We start from the raw sequence: 17,511 nt of genomic DNA on the forward strand, positions 1-17,511 counted from the left end.
CGTTTCTGCACATGGTTCCTTTGGAGCATCCACCATCTTCCACTTGGCATGAAGAAGGAGGCAACTCTCTCTGTCTTCCTACCCAAGAAGAAGGAAAGGGGGATCAAACACTTGGTCTCCTCATCCTGTGATTCCTACAGACTCCAGGCTTCTGAATAGACAGAACAGGGCATTAGGGCAAGTTGGGGAAGGGCCATTTTGGCTGCCTTTCAGCAAGCCCTAGAGGGATGGTCTGGTGGCTTTCTAGTAGACTTGGTACCACTTACTTCCTATTGGCCTTAGCTCTGGGCTCCAGCTCAAAGTCCAAGACAACAGTTGAAGTCCCAGAGTGCATAATCCTAGATATTCTTTATAGTAGCTGCAGCCTTCCTTTGTTCTCAAAACCCAGCCACCTCTCACTTGCCCCCATGCCTTCATAAAATTCCACCTAGACTTGAACTTTGAATCCATAAGAATGAGAAGTTGAAAAGCTGCATATTTCAGACTACTGTTTTAAAACACTAATGTTAGGAGCGCCTGGGTGGTTCAGTCAGTTGAGCATCTGACTCTTGATTTCAGCTCAGGTCATGATCCCAAGTTCATGGGATCAAGCCTCGCATCAGGCTGAGGTACACTGAGTGTGGAGCCTGCTTGGGATTCTCTCTCTGTCTCTCTCTCTCCCTCCCTCCCCCTCCCCCTCTACCCTGCTCTCATAATCTCCCCCCCCCACAATAAAATACTAATGTGACATTGCATTAAAGCTTTCCTCCATTCATGACTTTTTATTTACTTGCCTTGCTACATTTCTCAAATGGTTTGTGTTTGTTATGGGTACCCCCAAAATTTTGAGTCTCTAAAGCAAAAACACACTCATGCATGCACATTCAGATAGTCCCCACCCTGGGGCTGGCTCACTTAGTGAGTTGATACTGCCTTCCAGTTGATACCGCTGAGGACCAGACTACTCTTAGGTACTCAACAGGACCAAGCTGGCATAGGTTTCTGGGCCTTTGGTTATATAAGTCTTTAAAATTTGTGAGTTCTTTGAAGACAAGAACTGTCATCTTTTTCATTTCCATAACCCCAGTAAATAGAAGTGCACTGCCTAAGACACAGTAGGACCTCAATTTGTGGGTGGATGCATGGATGGATTAGTCAACAAGGAATCACTTCTTCCCACTGATGGTGACATAGTGAGTCCCTTGCCTGCCCCTTCCTGCCTCAGTTCTTACTTTCCCTTTTGGTCAACGAGCAGGCAGTTGAGATTCATGATCTATTCTTTCTTATTTTTTTTTTTTTTTAACATTTAGTCATTTTTGAGAGAGAGAAAGAACAGGGGAGGAGCAGAGAGAGAGGATCTGGATCTGAAGCAGGCTCCAGGCTCTAGCTGTCAGCACAGAGCCCAACGCGGGGCTTGAACCCACAAACCGTGAGATCATGACCTGAGCCAATGTCAGACACTTAACTGACTGAGCCACCCAGATGCCCCAAATATTCACCATCTATTCTTAGCTGTCCATTGCATCCACTGCGTGCCTGGACTCCTCCAGTCCTGGGCTCTCCTAGGGACTGGAGGGGCAAAGGCCCATGCGCACACCTCAGACAGAAGACTCCTTCTTTTCATTCCTTTCTACTATTTCTGCCTTGATAGGAAGCACTCAACCTCTGCCTCATCCCACCACTAGTTCCACCGAACTTTGGGTGAATATGTGATGAACTGGATCAGACCAGTCCAAAGGAAAATTTGGGGAAAATTTGGTCTGAGCACTCTTTTGAAAATGTTGAAATTCCAAGCATCTGTATGCCACCTGTGAAGTTGCTGTAAGGCTAGAACGGTGGTTCTCACTTTATTACTCTGTGCCTCAGTTCCTCATCTGTAAAGTGGGAATAATAAGGGTATCAACCTTACAGGGTTGTTTGAGATTAAACAAGGGAATATAAAGAGTTTTGACAAATAACTAGTGTCTAGTAAGTGCTCAATAAAAGTAGCAATTCGGTTTTGTTTCAATTTATATAGTTTGAGAGACAGCAGGGGAGGGGCAGAGAGAGAGAGAGAAGAAAAATAGCAATTCTTATTGTTGGTACTACTACTGTTACTCTCAAAAGTTAGCACTTGGACATAAGATTTGCAAATACCAAGGAGTTTATTAAAATATAGATTTCTGGGGTACCTGGGTGGCTCAGTCAGTTGAGCATCTGACTCTTGGCTTTGGCTCAAGGCATGATCTCATGGTTTCACAGGTTCAAGCCCCACATCAGGCTCTGCACTAAACGCAGAGCCTGCTTGGGATTCTCTGTCTCCTCTCTCCCTGCCCCTCGTCTGCTCGTACTGTCTCTATCTCTATCAAAATAAATAAACTTAAAATATAGAGATAGGTAGATAGATTTCTGGACCCCCTTTTCAAATTCTGGTGTGGGAGGTCTGGAGTGGGGCCCAGGAATCTCTGTGTTTAACCACTCCAGCTGATGTTGCTGCAAGTGTTCAAGAAACCACACGACGTAAGACCTAGGAAATTTTTGTAACTTCTGGTTCCTTACTTTAGAGGGGTTGTTTTTTGTTTTTTTTTTTCTATTTTACATTGCACGGGTGTGTGTGTGTGTGTGTGTGTGTGTGTGTGTGTGTGTGTGTGTGTGTATCTCTATAGGCTAGTCTGGGAACCTAACACTATGCATAACATTACTGCTATGGGAAAATACATTCCCAAGTTCCAAATTTCAAAATTTACAGTCTTTAAATATAGAAACCATTCAGAGGATGAAGACTCCACATGTGCATTCTACAGAGATTTGGGTGAACTTTTGTGAACCAGCTGTATATTACTAGTTTCCTAAATGTTAGTACAGTTGACCTCTAAACAGCACAGGGGTTAGAGGACCCAATCCCTGCACAATCAAAACTCCACGTATAACTTTCGCTCCCCAAATACTTAACTACTAATATATTAGTGTTGTCCAAAAGCCTTACCAATAACATACTGTTGATTAACAAATATTTTGTATGTTATATGTATTATATATTGTATTCTTCCCATTAACTAAGCTAAGAAAATGTTATTAAGAAAATCATAAGAGGGGGAGCACCTGGGTGGCTCAGTCAGCTCTTGATTTCAGCTCACATCATGATCCCAGGGCCCTGGGATTGAGCCCTGCATCAGGCTCTCCACTGAGCATGGAGACTGCTTGAGATTCTCTATCCCTCTGCCCCTCTCCCACTTAGGCACTGTCTCTCACCCTCTCTCTTGCCCTCTCTCTCTCTCTCTCTCTCTCTCTCTCTCTCACTCTCACTCTCACTCTCACTCCCTTACTCACTCTAAAAAAAATAATAATAAGTCTTTAAAAAAAGAAAATCATAACAGGGGAGGTGTCTGGCTATGTAAGTTAGTAGAGCCTGCCACTTTTGATCTTGAGGTCATGAGTTCTAGCCCCACGTTAAGTGTAGAGATTAATTAATTAAAAGATCCCTTCTTATTTCTAGAGAGCGAGTGAGGGAGAATAGAAAACTTGTCAAGAAACTCCCTGTACCTAACACACTGGCAAATACATACATATATTTATATAAAATTGTAATATAAGCTCCAGATCTGATGAGGGTACAGGGAGATAGGTACTCAGTGCTAATGGGATTGTAATTGCAGCAACGTTTAAACAAATAAGAGAAATACATTTAGAGCACTGTATTGTATTTATTGGAAAAAAAAAAAAAAAAAACCACAAGGAAACCCTTACAGTTCAAACCTGTGTTGTTCAAGGGTCAGCTGTATAATATTTTAAAGAGAGCATTTTACTAGACTACTTACACTATGCATTTAACCTCTGAGTATCACATGATGCCATCATTTAAAACTGGTCACTGCTTTATCTTCACATTGTTCTCATTAGGCATCTTTGTAATTAATTAATGTACGTATTTATCGTAAGGCATTTTTATGTATGGTGTGCCCCAAACACTTAGAAATCATAAGGCTTTGTCTTCTATCAGTATAAACAAACCTAACCGTAACGTGAAAGATGTGTACAGGCAGTATTTGACCTGCACACTAGCATTGTGATGCACAGTAGGAAGGAGGGAAAAAAGAACTACACCAAAACAACCCCAAAAAATCCCCACCTATTTTAGAGAGGTTAGGAAATAGACATGGCAGCCTAGCCAAGATCATTTTTAACTTTTCACCTTTCAAAGCAGACTGTCGAATGAGCCATTTCGTTTAAGGTAGAAATTAATATTTTAATCTTACTTCTACCCTACCGAGATTATTCTTTAAAGAATGAAATCACTTGTCTTCAGAAAGGCAAATTTTGGATCAGTCAGATTTGTGGGGGTTTCAAAATATATTTAGATTCTTTTCAGTGTCTTCTCTTGCTGTGTGAATTTGCAAATTCAGAAGGAAAAAGTCCATGTCCTTGATTTCCTGCTAAAGGATGCCAGCACTGATACTGTTAATAAACAGCCCTAGTAAAACAAGCATAAACCTTTTGTGAGAACATTCCTTCCTATAAGGAGTTGGGTTTGCCCTTTCCCAAGATTTAGATTTCTGTGAAAATTCTTTTAGACGTGTCTTGGCTAGAAAGCATTCTTTCATTTTGTTCTGTATCCATGTTACTGAATGTTGCTTCTGTCAGAGGCGAAAAATACTGCAATTCTGAAATAATGACCAATTTTAAATAAGAAGAGAAATTTCCCCATTGGCAGAATTTGAACCATCTATTTAAAGATGATTTTCTAAAAAGTGACACATAAGACTCCTATTGCACCAAGTTTCATTGAATGAGTAAGAGATTATTGAGAAGACACCACCGAAAATCATCAGCCAGCTTTCGTAAGAGGAAGATATGGTGTAATGAAATGATAAATATGAAGCTCTGAATTTTTGCAAAGAATTATGAGTGTTGATTGGATTTTCTTCTTTGCGTTTAGCTGTATGACAAAATCAACACAAAGTCTTCGCCACAAATCAGGAATCCTCCGAGCGATGCAGTACAGAGAGCCAAAGAGGTAAGTGATCTATCTTGTAAATGTTATCTGGGTGTCCTATTTGCTACCTTTATTGAAAACATTTCTGCTGCACAGTAAGAGGTGGTTTTCTTGGAGTCACAGCTGGACCATTATACTCAGATTTAGTGTTTCTAAGTTTATCACTGAACATTTTACATACAGGAAAGAAAGAAAAGCCTCAGCGGCAATGTTGCCTCGATTTCTAGTTCTGGTTCTGCTATGTAAACTTGAACATGTTAATATATCAATTGTACTTCTCTTTTTTTTTTTATAAGTAAGTTATTTTACTGCACTTGGTAGAAATAGGTTATGAAAATTAGAGTTGCTTTTTTAAGGTGGTAACATTTGGAGGTTAAACATCTATAGCAATTAAGTATACTCAGTTCAGAGAGATGTCATTTCCGTAAATTGTCAGTGTATATGGCTGTATCCTCCACAAACTTTTTTTTTTAACTTTTTGTAAAATTCATTTTTATTTACTCCATACCCAGCATGCGGCTCGATCTCACAACCCCGAGATCAAGAGTTGCACCCCCTACTGCCTAAGCCAGCCAGATGCCCCAACTTTTTTATTATAGAAACATGATAATGCAGAAAGTTTGGATAAATAAAAATCCATCCATAATCCCTTCACCCTAACACGGTAATTTTCACTTTTGTGTATATACTTCCAATCACTACCGTTTGCATATACATTTTATATCGCTGTAATCAAAGCGTATCTTTTCTTACCGGACATATTATCATTTTTCCAGTGTTTATATTTGGTCTTCACAAATACAAATTCTAATGATGGCATAAATCTTCTTTGCAATCACTAAATTATAATGAATTAGCAATTCTTCCATTGTTAGATATCTGGGTTTTTTCTTCCACTTTTTGATGTTATAAAAATCTTTATGCAAATTAGCATTTCCCCTTTAAAAAACTATTTTTATAAAGTGAGACTACTAAGTGAAAGGCACGAAAGACCTAATCCATTCCCTATCCATAAGGGATTAAACACAACAAGACCAAGGGGGCGCTGCTGGGCCTGCACATGTGGTCAAGCGCACCAGCCCAGGAGAGCTTCTCTCTGACTTAGGAGACCACACCTCGCTGTGGAAAATGATAGACTGTGAGAATAGCGGGGGACCAGAGAGAACACACAGTTTCATCCTCAAAGCCTAAAATGCACCAAGGAGAAGCTGCTTTTCTGCATTAAACAGCACAAAGGAACAGCATAACCAGCACTTGTCAAGGGTTCCTTTAGATAAGAAAGGAATCCTGTAGTATTTGGTCTTTTTTGTTCTTCCCTGAGGAGGTAATGGAGTGGCACTTAGGTATGCCAGTGAAACCTAAGCCTTAGGTTAAGTGACCTCTGAATGTTCGTTCCTGCCCCAGTATTAGATTCTCCAAGGTGAGGTGAGACATTCCTCTGGGCAGATGACTTGTGTGCCCCCTGACACCCAGTCCCGTTGAAGCAGTCTTTGATTGGCTCAACTTTGGGAATTTACTACAGTGTGTGTAACTACTCTATGAGGGGCTCCTGGGTGGCTCAGTCAGTTAGCGTCTGACTCTTGGTTTCAGCTCAGGTCATGATCTCATGGTTTGTGGGTTCGAGCCCTGCATTGGGCTCTGCACTGGCAGCGTAGAGCCTGCTTGGGATTCTCTGTTTGTCTCTCTGTCTGTCTCTCTCTCTCAAAATAAAGAAATAAATAAACATTAAAAAAAATTAACTACTCTGTGAGCCCAACCATCTACAGTTAGAACCACAACAGGTTTACTCTGGGGGTGGGGGGGGCAGGAAAAAAAGAGGCCCCTGGTCTCACGTCACATAGTCAAACTGTACATGGATAGACTGCATCCTGGTGGTAACAGATAACTTTTTGAATGGAAAGACAAGTTTTGTGTTCTTGTTGTTGTTTTTAACTGCACTCTTGGATTCCCTGGCAGTGAATCCTGGGAACTATTGGCAGAGGTATGGTTTTCTCTGATAAGTGTGGAGAATATCATTGATTCTGCCAGGCTGCAAGGAAGATAACTTGAGTGTTTCTCTTTTTTAAAAGGTTTTTATTTGAGCCTGTGTCATTTTAATCTTTCTAAAAGGAAAGACTGTTTTGTTAATATTTTTTAAAAGCTGCTATTAACTTTTAGTACAGATTCATTTTGGTAGTGAGTTTGGAAAAAGATTTGTAGACATATTTTCCCATTAAGTTAATTAAGTTACTTACACCTGTAGTAAATCTGTATAGTGGACATGTCATTTTGTTTTATATTTTTCAATAACCTTTTCAGTTACAGTTAGGTAATGTAGTCAGAGAAATTATAGCGATTTGTTTTATTTTTTATTACCATCAACAGAGTCCTTTTATATTAATAATCTTTATTAATACAGCGATGAGTTTTTTCCAAACTAATTGTTTTGCCTGCCATAAAAATCTATTCATAATTTTTCATTGAAAAGAATCTTCGATTTTCTAATGCTGGCATCCTATTTATACTATTGCCATCTTGCTTATTTTTTAGGTATTGGAAGAAATTTCATGTTACCCTGAGAATAATGACGCAAAGGAGCTAAAGCGTATTTTAACACAACCTCATTTCATGGTGAGTGACAAACTTCCGTACAACTAAAACCTCACTTTCAGAAGAAGTTTTTAATAATCCTCCTAAAATGTAGCCGTCTCCATCAGATATGTCGTTACACGTTAAGATCCTTTTTGTTTACTTTGTGTCCCAGTCCTAAAGATGCCATTCCTGAGGTAGCTCCTCAAGGACTGTGTGGTCATCACACAAGGGGTTTGCTTCCTGCCTGGACGGTTCTTAAGTCACTGGAACTGTTTCTGTTACTTAAACCACAGAGAACTCAAATTGGAGACAGTTTTCACTAATAAAAAATTCTCTGAACCTAGGTGGTTTATTGGAAGAATACCATCTCTGGACAATGCAGAACTCTTGCACTTTCTTCAGGCATTTCTAACGCTAAACAGTTAAACAGAACTCAAAATAGATGGAGATACCTTTCTGTGGAAGTAGGTCCAGAGTTGTCTACTTAACTTCAGTTCAAAAGCATGATCACAAATAGAAATTCATGTTGAATATAACATTTTTAAAACATTATCGGGACACCTGGGTGACTCAGTCAGTTAAGCGTCCGACTTCGGCTCAGGTCATAATCTCACAGTCTATGGGTTTGAGTCCCGCGTCGGGCTCTGTGCTGACAGCTCAGAGCCTAGAGCCTGCTTTGGATTCTGTGTCCCCCTCTCTCTGACCCTCCCCTGCTCATGCTCACTCTCTCTCTTTCTCTCTCTTAAAAATAAATAAACATTGGGGCGCCTGGGTGGCTCGGTCGGTTAAGCGGCCGACTTCGGCTCAGGTCATAATCTCACAGTCTATGGGTTTGAGTCCCGCGTCGGGCTCTGTGCTGACAGCTCAGAGCCTAGAGCCTGCTTTGGATTCTGTGTCCCCCTCTCTCTGACCCTCCCCTGCTCACGCTCACTCTCTCTCTTTCTCTCTCTTAAAAATAAATAAACATTGGGGCACCTGGGCGGCTTGGTCGGTTAAGCGTCCGACTTCGGCTCAGGTCATGATCTCGCGGTCCGTGAGTTCGAGCCCCGCGTCGGGCTCTGTGCTGACAGCTCAGAGCCTGGAGCCTGTTTCGGATTCTGTGTCTCCCTCTCTCTGACCCTCCCCCGTTCATGCTCTGTCTCTCTCTGTCTCAAAAATAAATAAACGTTAAAAAAAAATTTTTTTTAAATAAAAATAAAAAAAAATAAATAAACATTAAAAAAAAACATTATCCATATCAGGGGCACCTGGGTGGCTCAGTCAGTAGAGCATGTGACTCTTGATCTTGGGGTTATGAGTTTGAGCCCTACGCTAGGGGTAGGGATCATTTAAATAAATAAATAAAACTTAAAGAAATTAAAAAAAAAAAAACATTAGCCACATCAGTATATGTGGGATATATGCAAAGAGTGGAAAATCCAGGTGATTACCCCTTGGGAGAAAATGTGACTTAATAACTATGGTCTTTAAAAAAAAAAAAAAAAAAAAAAAAACAGACTATGTTCTTATTACTACTATTGAGGTGATTTTATTTATTTATTTATTTATTTATTTATTTATTTAGAGAGACTGGGGGAGAGAGATTGCAAGTGGGTGAGGGACAGAGAGAAGGAGAGAAAATCCCAAGCAGGCTCCACACTCAGCTTGGAACCCAACGCAGGGCTGGATCTCATGAACTCTGAGATCATGACCTGAGTCAAAATCAAGAGTTAGACACTTAACCAACTGAGCCACCCAGGTCCCCCTGAGGTGATACTTTTAAAGTAACATTAGCACTATAACAGGTATATCAGTTAAGGTGAGTTTTGCTGTACATGGTACTTTATGATACAATGTTTTTAAAACTTTAGCACAGCCATTGAAATAGAAATTTCTCCTCAAAGTGACCACTTAGAAAGAAGTAATTACCATATCCACCCTAACTCTCCCACCCACGCATTGAAGGCTGAAGTCAAGTATAATCCTTGAGAATATTTCACCTGATTCCCCTATGACATCAGCTCTCTCCAGTGAGTGACAGGAAATCAGGTTCTGCACCTGCAGGTGAATGAATTCTTACAACTTCGGTGTGTGAACATAGGACGCGGCTCAAATCCTGCCTCTGGCATCAAAATCTCTCCTAACACCTCTGCAGGCCACATCGACCTTTCTCTTCTGTAATTCCTTCTGCACTTGATTGTGTTCGCCTGGGGAACATTCTAATACGTGCCGGCCTGCCAGAGCAGGTCCCTTCACCAATGAATGAGCACAGCTCAGCTCAGCTTTGTTGTCCTCACTGAACTTGTGATCTCATTTAATGGTTGTCATTAACTGTTTTATAGACCAGGAAAATGAAGAGAATACATACCTTAGTAGTATCCTCAAGCTTGAGAGATCACAAATATTAGGACTTAATTACCCTTAATATTGTTCCTGATGGTTTCACAAATGTAGGCCATGTTTCCCCAGATCGTGATTAATTCTCCTTTTGTGACATCATGTCTTATGTCGTGTAAAAGTGGTGAGAGCTCTGGGTTCAGCCTTGATGCCGTAGCCCTGTGAATTCTGACTCCCTGAGCCAAACTCACAGAGTTGGAATAATTACGTAGATGTACATTACCATGCTTAGCACAGTGCCTGATGTATGCTTCATGTCTAATAAATGCTCACTAATGAATATTAGTCGTTTACTCCCTGGTGTCTTATCATGTGTAGGGTACATAGTAAGTCCTCAGCAAAATATTGAATAGATTAGGAACTTGCCCATTTGCAGACTGGTTAGCCTTGCCCCAACGGACTGTCCTGTGCTGTGCAAGTGCTTCTCATAGGTAGAAACCTGTAGGTTTTGAACAGACATGTCTGTCTATAAGTTGCTAAGTAACCTCAGTTCAAGTCATAGAACAAGGGGCACCTGGGTGGCTCAGTGGGTTAAGCATCTGACTCTTGACTTCAGCTCAGGTCATGATCTCAGTTTGTGAGCCCCACATCAGACTCCATGCTGACAGTGCAGAGCCTGCTTGGGATTCTCTGTCTCTTTCTCTCTCTCTCTCTTTCTCTTTCTCTTTCTCTCTCTTTCTCTTTCTCTCTCTCTGCCCCTCCCATGCCCTCTCTCTCTCTCTCTCTCTCTCTCTCAATACATAAAATTTTAAAAATTTTAAAAAATAGAATGAAGTTAGAACCATTTGATACCAGTAGATCTTTCAGATTTGACATAAGCCAAATAAAGAAATTAACATATGCCCAAATAAGCTTTTTTTTAAGGTTAAGTTGTTTTGTTTTGTTTTTTCAAAATCATTAAAGGTCAGATTAACCCCATGTCTCACAACTTACTCACCTTTGAGGCCTTGATTTATTTTGCTTTTCTGAAGTCAGAGAGAAGTTAATATATGCATTGCTATTAGCAAACATTTTCAAAATAATAAATCTTTTAATTTCTGAAAACCTAGCTAGATGCTGAAAAAACATTTTCATTCATTCATCAAATATGTAAATGCCTACTCTGTGCAGGCGTCAAGCTCGGCACTAAGGACAGTGGTGAATAGGACAAACAAGTCCCTGCCCTTGTGGAATGTCTGTTGTAGTGGGGATGGGGTGCAGGATGGATAGGTGGGCTGGAGACATACAGTAAACAAGTAAACTAACAAGATGGGGCGCCTGGGTGGCTCAGTCGGTTAAGCGTCCGACTTCGGTTCAGGTCGTGATCTCACGGTCCGTGAGTTCGAGGCCCGCATCGGGCTCTGTGCTGACACCTCAGGGCCTGGAGCCTGTTTCAGATTCTGTGTCTCCCTCTCTCTGACCCTCCCCCGTTCATGCTCTGTCTCTCTCTCTCTCTCTCAAAAATAAATAAACGTTAAAAAACTTAAACTAACAAGATAATTTCATATCATGATAATAACTATGAAGAAAAAGAAAGGATAGTGGGGCAGAGGTGATAGTAAAGTGGGAGGTACTTCAGGCAGTCAGGGGAAAGCCCCTCTGAGGAGTTAATACATGGGCTAAGAATTGTTATCTGAAAGAACCAGCTTTCTGAACACCCAGGCGTGGGGAAGAGTAAATGCAAAGGCCCAGAGCAGGAAGGAGCTTTGCAAGATCAAAGTATAGAAGTAAGGCTATCGTGGCTGGGATATAGCAAATGAGGGAAATAATGGTGTAAGAAGAGCTAGGAGAGGTTGGCAGAGGCCAGGCCAAGTTAGGGTCTTCCAGGCCGTGGTAAGGAGTCTGGATTTTCTCCTGATTGCGGTAGGGCAGTACTGAGTGACTGCAAGCAGGAAAATGTGATCAGATCCACACTTGAAAGATCCCTGCGGCTGACGTGCAGAAAATGGATTCTGGTAGGGATGAGAGTTAAAAGAGGGAGGCCAGTTGGGAGCCTGTGTGAGTGGTGGTAGGGGCTTGGAGAAGGAGGGGCTGGTGGAAAATGGGCAGACTGGGATTCATCAGTGGAGATGGTTAGACAGGACAGGACTTGCTGATGGTTGGGATGTGAGGGAGTATGGCTAACCCCATTTTACAGTTCAGACAGGAAATTGCGCCCTAGAAAGGTAACGAGGCTTGCTTGAGGTCGCTCACCTAGTAAGCAGCCTCGCTGAAATTCAAAACCCAGATCTTGCTGGCTCCAGAGCTCATGCTCTCAAAGTTGTTTGACCTGTAATGAGGACCCATTTTCCTATAAACATAACTTGAGCTCCCTGATTATTCCCAAATAAGCATATGTTTAGATAATATCCCATGTGGGAAATAGAGTTCTGAGCTATATATACCATGTTAAATAAACTTGTACTGTTGGAGCTTTTTTGTCTTGTAAGCATTTTAAAGTCATGGTTTTGGGGCGCCTGGGTGGCTTGGTCGGTTAGGCGTCCAACTTCGGCTCAGGTCATGATCTCACGGTCCGTGAGTTCGAGCCCCGCGTCGGGCTCTGTGCTGACCGCTCAGAGCCTGGAGCCTGTTTCGGATTCTGTGTCTCCCTCTCTCTCTCCCCCTCCCCTGTTCATGCTCTGTCTCTCTCTGTCTCAAAAATAAATAAACGTTAAAAAAAAAAAATTTAAAGTCATGGTTTCAAAATCTTGTGTTTTTTTTTATTTTTATTTTTTTACATTTATTTTTGAGAGAAACAGAGCGTGAGTGGGGGGAGGGGCAGAGAGAGAAGGAGACACAGAATCTGAAGCAGCCTCCAGGCTCTGAGCTGTTAGCACAGAGTCCGACGCGGGGCTCCAACCCATGAATCGCGAAATCATGACCTGAGCCGAAGTCAGAGCTAAACCAACTGAGCCACCCAGGAGCCCCAAATCTTAGTATTTTTAAGAAAATAGTAATAGCTTAAAGGGAAATACTTTAATACTTGTAATGTGTTTTTATTATACCAAGGTTTTGGAGTTATTCTTAGCATAGTTATAATTTCACATTTATTCAGTTATCTGGTTTTTTCTTTGCTTTCTGATCAAGACATAAGTGTTTAACATTGAATTACCTGACACTTAAAAATACAGATACTTGTGGGGTGCCTGGGTGACTTGGTCGGTTGAGCATCTGACTTCATCTCAGGTCATGATCTCATGGTTCATGAGTTCGACCCCGCTTTAGGCTCTGTGCTGACAGCTCAAAGCCCACTTCAGATCTACTATCCCCCTTTCTCTCTGCCCTTTCCCCACTTGCACTCTGCGTTCCCTCTCAAAAATAAATAAATCTTAAAAATAAATTAATTAAATAAAAATACAGGTACTTGTGAATATTTGCACTAATTAAAGAATAAAAAGGAATAGATGTAAATTATTTTTTAAAGTCTGTATTCTATCTTTAGAGGTCATGATAAAAAATCACACCTAATCCCTTTTTCGGTTATTCCATCTGAAAGACTTTTTTACAACAGACTGGATCATTTGCTTATTGCAGTTGTTAAAAATACAAAACATTTAAGGATAAAGACAAATATTAACAGACTAGAAAGTTAATGAAGTTAATGCTTCTTTTTTTTTTTTTTTTAAAGAAATAGGATCTAGAACAGAAGATTTTAAAAGCAAATTTGTATCCTACTTTCCCAAAAACCAAGGTGATTAAAATCACCTTAGGTGGTGGGGCGTTTGTGTGGCTCAATCAGTTAAGCGAACTTTTAAAAACATCACTTTAGGTTATCATGATATTTTTATTATTAAGTGGTCCATTGTGTAATTTGTAATTAAGAAGCCAGAGGAACCACTCTTCAAACATAAAATCCATATTTTTCCTACTCATTTTAAAGTAGACTTTTTTTCACCGTAGTCTGAAGTTGTTAGCTGTCTTGTCCATGACCTTCCTACAGTACAAAAAGTGAAGGGATTTCTTTCCTATTACACAATTCTTAGGTAATTAAAAATAACAGCTATTTCAGCTTAGTAACTGCCAGTTCCTCGATTATACCGCATAACATATTTGAAGAAAAATATTCGAACTTAGACCACCCTATTATTTTATTTTGCATATTCTTTTTTTAATGGCAATCTATAAGGGGCCCCTTTTTCTCTGTTTACATACACACTAGAACTTTAGGGTGAGTTTTATTTTGTGGTGGCAGTCTTTACAGTGGCAAATCGTGGTTCATAGCAAGTATGACCTTATTTAGTGACATAATTTGAGTATTCTTCAATTAAAGTTCTATTTGGACATTATTTTGTGATTGTGAAACTTCTCCTTCCCTAAATATGCTAAATACAAGTGTTTGCTTGTGTGATTTAAAAGGATGAATAGAAATCATTTGCAAATACACTAAATACAAGTGTTTGCTTGTGTGATTTAAAAGGATGAATAGAAATCATTTGCAAAGAGCAGCATAAACACTTTCTCCAACCATGTAGCACATTCTCCTGATGAAAGCTTTGTTCTCTGTTTACCAGGCTATATATCCTGGAGTCAGTCATACACAGCATTGTTTTTTTAAAATTCACTAATTATGGAAGATACATCTATAGTTGATATGATGAACCTAATATTAGAAGATGAAGTTTTTCAGTTTGTCTATTAGTGATTTTTGCTTTCTTCCCTAACTATTAGTCTCTTAAGTGGCCACAATTAACCTGGGAAAAGAGGGATTTGCCCACATAGCACAACGACCACACTTGGGCCTGGGGTACCAGTGCAGGGTGTAGTCAGGGCAGTGGTCAGGAAGCCAAGGTCAAGCTATGCACTGCTTAGTGCCCCTCACCCAGACCCCAGTTTAGACCAGCCCTCTGAGATCTTGGAACAATCTGCCATTTCCATTAGAAACCCACATGCAGGGGTGCCTGGGTGGCTCGGTCAGTTAAGTGTCCGACGTCAGCTCAGGTCATGGTCTCACGGTTCGTGAGTTCAAGCCCAACGTTGGGCTCTGTGCTGACAGCTCAGAGCCTGGAGCCTGCTTCGGATTCTGTGCCTCCCTCTCACTCCGCCCCTCCCCTGCTCACTCTCTGTCTCTCTCCCTCAAAAATAAATAAACATTTAAAAAAATTTTTTTTTAAAGAAACCCAAATGCATACCTTGCTCCAAGCATACGTTCTGTTGATGACAGATCAATACCACCTTCTTTACGATTTTACTGCATTGTTACCTTTTTATTTTTGCTTTGTCTGCATGCCTTTCAAATTAAAATAGCCAAGTCATGACTTTCATAAGCTTTTTAATTAAATAACTTAATTTGAGATGCTAAGGGTTATACTTTTAAAGCCATTATAATTGCATTTCATTATCTCCGGATATTTCATTACCACACAGATCACAGATTAAAATAGAACCAAGTTTATAGTTAGCACACAAGAAAATACAATCTGTGTAAAGCTCCAAACATACTGACATTCAGCCGTAAAATTCTCTTTGAAGTAGAAATGTTCAAATATTCATGGTCATTAAAAACTTTTTTATGAGGACACAAAAAGTACAGAAAGTGGAAGATTATCCTTTTCTAGGGGGGAAAAAAGGGATTTTTATTATCCAGTTTCACCGAGATGACATATGCAGATATCAATACAAGGAAATCACTTTTTCTGTGTTTAAAGGCTTTGCAAAAACATTCATAATAATAACTAAAAGCATTGCATAGATTTAGACTTGAGCTCCACATCATATGTGTTATTTGGAAAATTACATTTTTTTCAGGTACACTTGTGTGTGTTTTTTTTTTGTTTTTTTTTTTTTTTTGACAAAGTCACGTGTTATAAATCATCTTCATCCTTTGGGTTATATAAAGGAGTTATTGGATAATGCCATCCGGAAAGACATTTGCTCAATACACCAATTATTGCTTTGTGTCTTTTTAAATTTGTTTCCATTTTAAGCCCTAGCCCAAATGTGCCACCTCTGTTTACAGATGATTCTTTCTACTCAGTTGTTTGGAATTGCGTCACGTCAGTCTTTATTTGAAATAACACATTTCTGCCGGACTAGGACTGTTATTAATATTTTACTTTCTTCACCAAATACCAGGCCTTACTTCAGACTCACGACGTAGTGGCACATGAAGTTTACAGCGATGAGGCATTAAGGGTCACACCTCCTCCCACCTCTCCCTATTTAAATGGTGATTCTCCAGAAAGTGCGAACGGAGATATGGATATGGAGAATGTGACCAGAGTCCGCCTGGTCCAGTTCCAAAAGAACACAGATGAGCCCATGGTAAGTAGGAAAAGAAAGTCTTCTAGACTTTAAAATCCCAGCCCGAGTTAGGGCACCCCACCTCAATCTACACTACCAGGAGGTAGGGAGGGAAGGAGGGCAGGGGTAGTTTTAAAGCCATCCATTTCTAGCTCCTACACTACCACCTCCTAACCCACACCCAGAATTGTTCCACCTGACCCCATGCCCAAGGCCTCTTCCCACCTGTCCTTCCACAGACACTCTTGTGCTTTGCCAAAGAACAACATACCTGGTCTGTTACTCCAGCAAAAAACCTCTGGGGCACAATTTGAAATATTGGGGTTGAAAAAGTGAATGTCTAATGACATTGTGAAAAACATCCTTTTATAAGATCTTTTGCCTTCAAGAAAATCAGAGGAAGGCTACTTTGGAAGGCATTCAAAGAATCAAGTGATGTGGCTAAAATAACATTCCTTCCATCCACATCTACATATTTAATACAAATTCACGTTCTCAGCATGCAGGAACAGCATCAGGATAAGATTAATGCTGAACCTGCCTCGTTCTCACAGAATCTTCATAGATGGGGAAGATCAAGGAAAGGCTCCTTGGTGTCAGCCGAACAAAACAGGGCCTGGGGTGGGAGGACAGAGTGAGACCATCCAGGCAAACCATGGAGCATGTGCGGAAGCCCAGTAGTCAGAAAAGCTCATACCATAGTTTGAGAATGGAAAGAAGGCACCACGGCTCGAGCGTAGACAACGGTGCATGGCCAGAATAGGACACACCAGTGTTGAAGGACACATTAAGGATTCTGTTCTTTATATCAGAGATAGTGGGAGGCTGTTGGAGAGTTTCAGTCAGGGAGAGAAGACCAGATTTTCAGTTTAGAAAGACTCCCTGTGGAGAATGGATTAGCAGAGGAGGAGGACGAGATAGGTAGTGGAGAGGTGACTGCCTCAGGACTGGGGAGAGTGGATGGAACTGGGGGCTAGAGGCACAGATACCAAATGGAAGGAAGTGAACAGATTTAACAAAAAGAGTAAAATCAATAGACCTGGATGACAGATTGCCAATGGGGACTGAAGGAGAAGCAGTCACCAAGGATGTCCCTTAAGCTTTAGGTTTTCACAACCAGATGGACAATGATGCCACCCACTGAGATAAGGACTATTGGAAAAGTTCCATGTTTTGGAGAGGAATCCTATCTTTGGGGGGGGGAGGGGGCGGAGAAAAGGCATTCAAACTTACACGTTCATCTTTTCCTCAGAGCATAGAAAAGGGATATTGGGATATAGAAAAACAAATTCCCTACTTAAGAAAGTTGCCCAGTTGCTTTGCAGGTTAAAGGAAGAGCTACCAAACAGTGATTCTGTGACTGCAATTTCCAGAGAGCCCTTAACTCTAGATATCTCCAGTTGTAATTCTCACTT

General features: G+C 40.7%; 1 protein-coding gene across 13 annotated transcripts in view; it reads left to right on the forward strand.

The window, feature by feature from the left end:
- CASK (calcium/calmodulin dependent serine protein kinase) overlaps positions 1–17,511 on the forward strand; it is a 359,937-nt gene that overhangs the window by 290,361 nt on the left and 52,065 nt on the right. For all 13 annotated transcript variants that reach the window (XM_081793028.1, XM_081793029.1, XM_081793034.1 and 10 more), the window contains 3 exons: positions 4,895–4,972; positions 7,481–7,561; positions 15,929–16,117. In XM_081793028.1, the coding sequence (XP_081649154.1) occupies positions 4,895–4,972; positions 7,481–7,561; positions 15,929–16,117 (348 nt within the window). The remainder of the gene's footprint in view (positions 1–4,894; positions 4,973–7,480; positions 7,562–15,928; positions 16,118–17,511) is intronic.

The sequence above is a fragment of the Panthera onca genome, chromosome X (genome assembly GCF_046562875.1).
Source record: "Panthera onca isolate mPanOnc1 chromosome X, mPanOnc1 haplotype 2, whole genome shotgun sequence".
Classification (NCBI taxonomy): Eukaryota; Metazoa; Chordata; class Mammalia; order Carnivora; family Felidae; genus Panthera; species Panthera onca.